At 36.9% G+C, this 10,534-nt stretch overlaps 2 protein-coding genes across 2 annotated transcripts; one reads left to right on the top strand and one right to left on the bottom strand.

Annotated features, from left to right (window-relative positions):
• Positions 1–3,725: 3,725 nt before the first annotated feature.
• LOC132186790 (uncharacterized) lies at positions 3,726–5,547 on the bottom strand. Its single transcript, XM_059600852.1, has 2 exons — positions 5,395–5,547; positions 3,726–4,866 (listed from the first exon to the last, which is right to left on the bottom strand). Exon 2 carries the CDS (start codon positions 4,831–4,833, stop codon positions 4,141–4,143), a length of 693 nt encoding a protein of 230 aa, XP_059456835.1. The 5' UTR covers positions 4,834–4,866; positions 5,395–5,547; the 3' UTR covers positions 3,726–4,140.
• Positions 5,548–8,512: 2,965 nt separating this feature from the next.
• On the top strand, positions 8,513–9,722 carry LOC132187433 (elongation of fatty acids protein 3-like). The gene has a single exon (XM_059601744.1). The coding sequence runs from the start codon at positions 8,679–8,681 to the stop codon at positions 9,540–9,542; it is 864 nt and encodes a 287-aa protein (XP_059457727.1). The 5' UTR covers positions 8,513–8,678; the 3' UTR covers positions 9,543–9,722.
• Positions 9,723–10,534: the final 812 nt, after the last annotated feature.

The raw sequence follows: 10,534 nt of genomic DNA, 5'->3' as shown, positions 1-10,534 counted from the left end.
TTTTAATGATTTCAAATATAATAATATTTTGAGCAATTCATCTCTTAATCAGACAATAAATTTTATAAAAACGTTATTATATTTAATATTGTTCGACCTTTCAAAACAACAAATTACTGAAAAGTGAAAATATAATTTTTCATTACGACAAGGTTTGAGAATAATATGATATGCACAAGTACCAAAGAGGACATGAAATCGTGCTTATCTGTGTGTACAGCCGTACATTGGATTCGAAATCTAATTTTATTTATTTATTTATTATTTCTTCAAGGTTGAGTCGCTTTTTGTAAGTTATTTTCAGAGGAGAAGTATTATTTATTTAATAGCGAAGAACTTATTGATCATATTCCAAATTGAAATATAAAAAATGGCACCTATGTCTATTTATTAGTCGGTGCTTTTTGAACTGTAATTTTCTCCTTCAGGTCATTTTAGCTAGCTAGTTTGTAACTTCACGGTCATGAAAAGCCAACATGATTTCTGCTCCATCTTTTAATTTAGTCCCATGCTAATTGACTCACACGTGTGAGTCCATCCATTTACATAGACATATATGTAAAGAAGCCTGGTTAATTTCGAGTTGAGTCGGCAACTCTCATTAATACTTGTTGGCTTAAAGATATTAATTTGTGTTTGTATGTCAGATTGAGTCATATATATATATATATATATATATATAAAAGTAAATTATAATTCAATCAATTTAATTAAACGAATTAAACCCATAAATTATAACTTGTTAATTTCGTATTAAAATTTTGCCGGGTTCACATACGCTGTGTCAAAATTGCTGTATATTAGGTTTAACCATCTATATAAGATTATATAAATTCAGCTTAGATTATAAATAGGCATTGATAATGGTTTTCAAATTCCAATTGTTTGATTTCCCCCCATTTTGTCTTGTTTTTCATTTGATATATTTTCCCTGCTTTCCTTGCATTGCTTTTATAGATTAAAGAAAACAAAAATGCAGAGAAACCGTACAAGGCCTGACAGAAGAAGTTGGGTGGGAAGTGAAGCAAAGAAAAATGGGGAAGAAAAGCATTTAAAACATACATTCCCCAAAGTCTTTGACTGATGACACGGTTTGTTTGGTGTGGTGTGGTGCACTGCACATCTTGGACCCAGTGTTCCCTTTTCAGTCTCTTACAATGATCGGAAGTTTCCCACTTGTGTGAGGCAAGGTGATGACGTCACCTACATCACTGGAATGCAAATCCCATTCAACATTTACTTTGGAAAAAATTGCATGTTTTTTAAATGAGATTGCTGTACTCTTTCTTTCTTTCTTTTTTTTTTTTTTTTCTTTTTCTCTCATCTTTTCAATTTTTAAAATAATTATTAAATTTACCATGCTCATGTATTATACCACATTAACTTCACACATTCAATGATAATTTTAAAAATTAGAAGAAGGAGAAAGATTCACGAAGAAAAAAATCATTTACCTTTTTAAATTTTGTGAATGAATTATAGTTGTGGGTTTTCAAAAAAGGCTTATGCTTTATGTTAGCTTGTTTTATATAGGATAACTTTAATTCAACCTATTTAATTGAATAGGTTAGACTTTTTAACCATAATTTACTAATTTTGTATTAAATTCGTGCTAATTTGCAGATTGTGTCAAAAGTTATCGGCTTTTATGTTGCGTGTTGGATTTGGATTGTGCAAGGCATAGTTAATGCTATATATATATATATATATATAAAAAGCCCTAATCAACTATTTTTGTGTTGAATTTGTGTCGGATTTACGTTGCTAGTACTACGGAAAGGTGAAAACAACTTTTGTGTTTTTATGAATGTTTTGTATGTTGAGTTGTTTATTAATACTTTTTATTTTGATTAAAAATAAAAATAAAAAGCTTTATCATGACACTCCACCTAAATAACTTTATCATACATTTTAACTGCCCCTTGAATTATTGGACCTGGTTATTGGTATAGAATATGAAATGAGCCAGAGTCCAGAAACTGACAGAACTTGCAGGGCCCAGTTACAGCCATGCCCACAGCCGCCATTGGATTTCTTTTTCCAGAGAAGAAGAGTCCATGATGGCCAATGGCCAAATGGCCATAGACCAAGATTCAAGTTTTCTTCTTGTAAATTATCAATAAGTATGATCCACTAAAATTATCCAAAAACAAAACATAAACAGGAAAAAGAAAAGAAAAGAAAAGAAAAACACATGTTTGGATATTTCATCGTGTAAGAAATTATAAAGCATATAATTTAGAGAGGCAGGCAAAGATGAACGATAGAAGAAGATTATTCGATTGGTTTTAGCATCCTGACAATCCCGTCGGCATTTGCATGTGCTTGATCATTGCAAGGACGACGAAATTGTTAATAATTGAAGCTGGATTTCAACACGTCTTTGTTGTATAATATTCTTTTGCAAAGCAGCCTTCTTTACATCTCTTATGAGTCTTACCTATAACCATATAATATTCCTTCACTTTAATTTGCTGTCTCCATACCTACTTTTATCATCACCCTTTGAGTAATTTCTACCGACAATTCTCAATTGAATTTGTAACTTTTTTAATAACTCCACTTTTTAAATAATTATTTTTTACAATCTCATTTAAAATCACATTTTCAATCCACAAGATCCTAATGTTAAATATACTCCTATTAGTAAATTACAAAAACAAAGTCAAACCTTTCACATCTCAACTTGATTTGATTGAAAACGATTTGAGAACAACAAAAAACTTTTAGTCTACATGATACTAAATCCCATCTCTCTACCCTTTTTATGCTAACAAAACACACTCACCTATGGGGGTTGTTTGCCAATAGATTAAAAAAACCCTTCATACTATTCATCTCAAATTCAACTTTCAACATTCTTACTTTTTACATTACATCAATCACATTTTATTACTATTTAAATAAATAAAAAATCACTACAAAATCTTTTTTTTTTTTTTTTTTTTTTCACTTTTCCATATTACTTTTTCACACATCAATCAAATATTGCTATAGTTTCACGCCACTTTCTTTTTCCAAGCCATGGGCAAACAGAGCCATAAACACATCTCGTAAACTGCATCCTATTTGCTCAAAAATAAAGCACAAGCCAAATCGGATTGAAATTCTTGCAATTAGGCATGCAATTGATGGGGTCAAACAGTTTGAACACCTGCTCTAACAAGTAAGAAAAACTTCTTACAATTACTAGAGAGATTGAATTATTCTTATAAGAAAAATGCTTGGGTATTATAGATTTTATTACAAAACTTCGTACAAATTCACATAACAGTCCACGTAACATTAATTGCGTCAGCCACACAATCCTAACCCTCTCTTCCATTCTGCAAAAACTTGTAAAAAACTTTGACCAAGTGGCTTAACAAAACACATTCATCCCCTGCAAATTTCAGTAACCCTTTCTCCACCCTTCATATGACAGATGCATTTTACAAAATCTACATATTCGTAAGTCAAATCTGCTCTTTCCTTGTGCAGATTTAAGCATCATACAAGTATTTTCCCTCCCGCCAAAAGGATTTTGCCCCCTACTCTCCACTATCAACAAGCCTCACAGGCAGCCTACGTACAATGCTAATTGTATCATCACAAAAACATCATTCTAAAGGTGTCGACAACATTGTTTCCAATTGCAAAGAATGAGTACTGCAATTATTGGAAGTACTACAAATCCATTCTCTAAGTTGCTTACTTGTAAAAGAAACTATTCTGAAAGCATACTAAATACCAAAAATAGACTGCATTACAATAAGAAAGAGTCTCTTACAAAAAGTTTGCATCAAGAAACATTGATTAAAACCATCTTTCAACTTGATGAAGCCTTTGAAGCTTTACCGTACATGCGTCTTGCAATTAGATCTGGCAGCTCTCGAATGAGAGAATAATAATGAAGACAGAAAACTTGAAAGCACGATCCTTAGGATGAAGATGTTTAAAAGACCACAACACAGGCATACATTAGAGAGAGATTTTGTCAGGCAACTTAAGAAAAAGCGTACAAGTCCAAATTTTAGATTTCAAAAACATCGAATTGACAATCACGAAATGAAGTCATCAAGCCGCTAATGTATATACAGGACAGAACATCGACCGCTGTAGAAATCCATCATCAGTTTAAGTTTGAGAGGTAAAAACAAATTACCAACAAAGAAGAGCAACGATGACAAAGATGCCAATCAGCAAAAGAAGATTCTTCAAAACAACATCAGCATGCTGTCCTCGACTGACTGGTGGGGGGAACCTGTGTGCATGGCCCCCATGAAACGTATTAAACCCACTGGGAAAACCAGAAGTCTGCCCATACACAGTAGCATCTGGGAAGCCTTGAAACTGAATATTTAGCAAGGAAGGAATCAGACCACCAAAAGCAGAAGCCAGAGTGAAGTTACCAATCCTAGCTGTCGCCATTGGCGCAAAACCCCCTCTAAATCCAAAGCCATGATTGCTAAAGTTAAACTGATTTGCTTCTGGGGGAGGAGGAGCAGCAGTTTCGGGCCGTTGCCCTGCCGGACGGTTAGGAACGTCAATACCTGGATACGACTTTGATCGTGGGTCACTCTGTGTTTTGCCCCTTCCATATAGAGGAACCAATTTCTCCTCTTGTATGACGGCCTTGCAAACTGGGCATTCCTGGCAATGAGAGTGATGGTGGAGCCATCTATATAGACACGGCCAACAGAAGAGGTGACCGCAAAGTGTAACAATTGGGTCTTGAGCTAAATCAAAGCAGATATTGCATTCAAAATCGCCCACATCGTTGGCGTTATTGCCCAAGCAAGACGGGTTTTGCTGTGGCACGCTCGTTGTTGATCCCCCAAATCCACTTGCCATCTCTCAAGCTCCCAGAAACTCCAAAATGAATGCCTGTAATATCAGACAAATCCATAATCAACACCGCAAGAAAAATAAAAAAATACCAACTCCATCGGTATAAGATAAAAATTTCTCAAAAGCTAATATACAAGAACAAACCAAAACGTGATTATATATATATCATGAAAGCTAATACATACATAAAAGAATGATCGCTAAAAAAAATCATAAAAATATAGACTTTATATTAAAATGAGCCCAGGGGGATCAATATGTCTATTGTTGTTTCTGGAACGAGCTAAAAATCAGAAACGTCTCCTAATCAAACCAATACCCTAGATTTCTTCACGTCCCTCAAATAACAATCAGATCAAAGTAAATAAGCAATCAAGTTATATGTAAGAGACCGAAAAAATATTTTATATAATACCCAATTTGAAAAATCCTCAAAATTAAGGGTCCCAGATGAATAAGAAGAATCAGGATAAACATGTAAGCTTAACCAACGAAATTCAGAAACTCAACGAACAAAAAAAAAAAACAACGAAGTTCCCAGATTTAGATTCGAATAGTACTGACCTTTCTGATTGATATGTAAACGAATTGGCTTCTCCTCGGAGATCGAATTTGGAACAATGGCGGTAGTCTCGGAAAACCTAATAAGCCCGTGGAAAATTCCAGGCTTTTCCGATTTTTCCCAAGTCAGACGGTCAGAGTCATCGCTATGAAGTCTTTCTATGGGCTATAGTGCCGACGAAATGCTTGGGCTATGAAAGAGCCCATATGAATTTCACATTGGGCTTTTGGGTCGTATTCGATAATATTAGTTCTTTGACTACATGAATGGTCCAAAACGGCAAAAGTACAAGTCACCCTTGTAGGTCAATGATTGATACCTTTTTTTTTTTAAAAAAAAAAATAATTTGGACCATATAATTTTCCTTTAAAAGTCACTGGGAAAGTGGGATGATTCAATTTTGGTGTCAGTCTATTATTTGGCTCTCAATTGGAGGGCTGCTCAAATTTCCAAGTCGTATTGACTCAAAGTCCCACGGCCATGATTATCTCCTCACAATTACAAATGTCATCAGCATCCAACAGTTTTGGTTGTTTCTCTTGTGCTTCTCAGTTTGTTTAGAGTTCCAATTTCTCTTTGTGCTTCTCAGGTTGTTTAGAGTTCCAATTTTCTGCCAATTTTAAGATACCCCATTGAAAAAGGAGCCTAGTTGGTCATTTTATGGACCTGCACTATTTTAGTGATTTGTAAATTGTGCTTTAATTGAAATTTACGAGGCAAAGATCATCAAGGTGAGAACATGTATAATGATAGCAAAAGCACCAAGAAGAGGACCCCATATCCTTCGTAAAAATCTAGCTTTTATCTGGTCCAACTATGTCCACTCTCTCACCTATATCTTTACAAGGAAGATGCTCTTCCTCCAATTCCATACTTATGTGCCGACACTCACAAGTCAAATTACACCTCCTTTTTCCACCTAGAAAACAAGAGGGTGTTACTCACCCACATTTCCAACCAAAGAATTGTCCATTGCGTGTACCATCACAAACTTGGAAATGGAGCTTCTTCAAGGACCACCCAAGTATCTAAGCCAAGGAGTTTTAGAATATTTCATTCATTTTTTTGGTAAATATTTTCGTCAAAATTTGAGTCCATATGAAAGAAAAGAAAAAAAAAAAAGAATGTTAAAATACTATATATATATATTTTTACATGTCTACACAAGGGTAGAGGGAAGGGGGATTTGAACTAGTGACCTCTATTTTATGAGGTGTGGTCCACAGTCGATTTGAGCTATTCCTTAAAAAATATCAAAAAATAGACTTTAATTTAATACGAGGAATGGCTTTGTCCTAATAAATATAAACCTAATCCATTATGATAATGATGCTTGACTATATATATTGAGAATAACTTGTATACTAAGGTTGCACAAAAGTTCACTTTTGTGCCAACCATTCATCATCTGACATCTCAGCATGAAACACATTACCAAAATAAAATCAAACTACCTGATTATATCGAGTTTACATTTAAAAAAAATTAAATAAATAAAAAAAAAGTTTTGCAATGGAGAGGCCTAGGCCATCATGTGTGGCTGCGAGCCACCCCCTGTGGCTTGGGGGTGGCCGCAAGCCACTCCCTGAGGCCTGAATCTCTCCCCTCTCTCTCTCTTCGTCGGAACTCTCTCTTTGGGCAGGGATGACTTGTGCAGCCACCCCCACTGCCCACTTGTGGTGGCTGCCCTGTAGCCACCACTTCTAATTTACTTCTAATTTGTTTTTTTTTTTTTTTAAGTTAATTTTTAAAGTTTCTATTTCCTCAAACCTGGTATAAGTTGGTGCAATAGGTTTTTTTCTTCTAAAATTAAGTCTGATAAAATTGGCTTAGGTGTCACATTTTAATTGGTACATCTCATTGTTTGGGACTTGATTGCACCAAACAATTTGATTTGGGAAACACTTAAAAAATTATTTTCTATCTATATCACCTAGACCACTTTTTGGTCTTAAATAGGAATCAAACGAACCGACTTGAATGGGTATGGTGTGACAGTCAGAGTCTGGTGGGGTGTGGTCCTGAGGGGACATTCATTGGAATGGTTTATTATATTGGGGTTCCGTTGAATTTTGCTGGATTTTTATTTTTATATTCAGAGTTGAGATGAAGTGTAAATGTCACCCAGCTAAGCCTCTCGTTTAAAATGTATTCTCTTGAACCTTTGAAATAAGGCCCATCCCACATTACTTTTTTTACAAAAATATAAAAATATAAAAAGGCCGACCCGCAAATCCCAAGCGTTTTCTAATTGGATTTATAAACCTTTTCTGGATGCAGATTCAATTTTATAATACAGACCACTTCAATATGCTCTTTCAACATTCCATGCACATAATAATATAATATATAATTTACAAGCGAGTCAACAATTGGCCTCTTTTTTTTTTTCTTTTTTTTTTAAAAAATAAAATAAATAAAAAATTCCGTGTGCTGTTAATTTAAAACAAGCAATTAACAATCCTCCCCAACTCTACCTTTGAGTTCCCACTTAATTCATCTTGGGGTCTCTCCTCTTTCTTAGAAGCTTCTTAGGGTACGGGAAGTGTCCCTAATTATTGGGCCATCTCTCTTGCATTTTTATCTTCCTTGGTGGTCGGTACGCCTCATTTATACTCATGTACCAGCAATGCCCATCTCGACCAATCATTAGGTACAACATGTTTGATTATGATTGTATTCAAGACGTATTAGATTTATTCAATTCTACATGTTAATTTAGTATTGAGTTTCTATTAAATTAAAATTCTTATAAGAAATTAGAAGTCCCAGCAGCAACAATATCCAATATCCCAACAAGAACAATGGTATATAACTCATTGAGAAGTGAGGATTGCTAGGTGTTCTAAGAATTATTTTCAAAATTCTTCCCAAATGATGTAGCAAACATTATTTTTCCTTAAAATATCATCAAAAGAGAGAATGAAAAATTACAGGGCACGGCACGGACGAGGGTCATTTGACTGATTTGGTAACCTATTGGTAGCACAAGTTGCACGTGTGAAATATCTAACATATCGTAAGTTATAAAACCAACCTGTTTCAAAAAAAAAAAAAAAAAAAAAAAAGTTATAAAACCAACCCCACGCATCTCCCTCCACGTGGCCCACCAGTCACTCTCCTCCTCTAATTTTAATCCTCATGCCAACGCCCTCCTCCTCCCCCCTCAACGCAGAACGCGAATGACTCATCGCCAAGAAGACGAAACGCAGCCCCCGCCCCCGCTCCCGCCCGCCTCCACCGTCCAATCACTCCACCGTATCCACGACTGGATCAACCACCGGTTATGATCAGCCAGACCCTGACCTACTGGCTCTCAGAGCACCCTGCCATCGTGGGGTTCCGGTGGAGCCACGCACAGTCGTGGGGTTCCACCTGGTCCTTCCTCTTCACCTCCATCGCGTTCTACCTGATCCTCTCGACGCTGCTCCACCTCTTCCTCGCCGTTCTTCTCCGGCCTGGCCGTGCCGTACCGCTCGGTCCCATCCCGGCCCTTCACAGCCTCGCCATGGCCCTCATCTCCGCCACCATCTCCACCGGAATCCTTCTCTCCGCCGCAGCCGAGATCCGAGACACCCGATGGTTCTGGCGCGGCTCCAAGACTCCCTTGCAATGGCTCCTCTGCTTCCCCCTCGGCACCCGACCCTCGGGGCGGGTCTTCTTCTGGTCCTACCTCTTCTACCTCACCCGCTTCCTCCACATGCTCCGGACAATTTTCGCCGTCTTACGACGTCGTAGGCTCGCCTTCTTCCAGCTCTTCAATCACTCCATCCTCACCTGCATGGCCTTCCTGTGGCTCGAGTTTTCGCAGTCGTTTCAAGTCCTGGCCATCGTCTTAACGACGTCGGTTTACTCCGTGGTGTATGGGTACCGGTTCTGGACCGCCATCGGGCTGCCCGGCGCGTGCTTTCCCTTCGTTGTCAGCTGCCAGATGGTTCTGCTGGGTTGCAATCTGGTGTGCCACATTGGCGTCCTGTTGCTACATTTCTTCAAAGGTGGGTGCAACGGGATTGGCGCGTGGGTGTTCAATTCTGTCCTCAACGGGGCTCTTCTGTTGCTCTTCTTGAAATTCTACGTGACAATGCACTTGAGGAAGAGAACGAGCGGGTCCAAGGTTGCGTCAACGGTGAACAAGTGTAAAGATGAGTAAAAATCCCACCTTGTTTCTAAGGAGGGACGATGAATCAATAATGCTTTTATAAACTGTGAATTAAAATACTTTTTATGCAATTTTTTTGAGTTAATTACCTAGATTGCAGAGTAGTGTGATCATATATATATAGGGTTTATACTAGCAAATTGAAATCCAAGTGACTTCTTCGATTCTGCATATTTCTCTTTTTGTTTTCAACATTTTGTGAGAAATTTGTCTCTGCCCCTTTGGCTTGGTGGGATTTTGATTGATTACCTAGTAATACTATCCTGCTTCAGATATTTATAGACTTTTAATATGATATGAGCTATGAGCAGGACAATGGACATGGATGACCTCCACGCTTTTGGATTGGTAAACCACTTTTTTAATTATTTATTATTAATTTACTACATATACCAATCTAAAAAGGTCTGTCAAAGGGGGTCTTTCCTTTCCCATTACAAATTAACAAGGGGAGGAGACATGGGAATGCATTTTCTAGCCCAATTTGCCACATGATGAACACAAATTAATGTGTTTTGCACTTTTGTTTGCTTTCCTATCCTATTCCTATCCATATAGAGAGAGAAAAGAGGGATGGTGGTAAAAGGCTATGTGGCTATAATACACCCCATGATTTTGCTTTTGACTTTAGAGAATAAAGGTGCTTTTGCTTAGCACTGCAAAAAGCGTGTGTTCAAGAGTCATATATCATCCTGCAACCATTTCATTTGAGAAGACAAATTTGGTTCTTCCTTGGGTTGGGTTGGGTAAAGATGAAGCCAAAAAAATAATCATTGTAAAATGTACTGTTGCTATCTATTTGTTTCTAATATTTGGCTGCAGAGGATCTAAACAAAGTGGAAGAAGAATATCCTCCACAGAACCCACCTAGTTGTGCTAGCTAATCAGCAGAGTAATGTTTTGAGTGCGCCAAAATGAGCGGTCAAATTCATTTTCTTCTTTTCTGTTGATATATAAAATTCAGCTTATACAAAAAATGACAC

This window comes from Corylus avellana, chromosome ca7 (genome assembly GCF_901000735.1).
Source record: "Corylus avellana chromosome ca7, CavTom2PMs-1.0".
Classification (NCBI taxonomy): Eukaryota; Viridiplantae; Streptophyta; class Magnoliopsida; order Fagales; family Betulaceae; genus Corylus; species Corylus avellana.
This window is presented reverse-complemented; position numbering and strand designations above follow the sequence as displayed.

What these genes read in the sequence shown, in the direction of transcription:
- LOC132186790 (XM_059600852.1), bottom strand. Translation starts at nt 4,833, where the DNA reads ATGGCAAGTGGATTTGGGGGATCAACAACGAGCGTGCCACAGCAAAAC.
- LOC132187433 (XM_059601744.1), top strand. Translation starts at nt 8,679, where the DNA reads ATGATCAGCCAGACCCTGACCTACTGGCTCTCAGAGCACCCTGCCATC.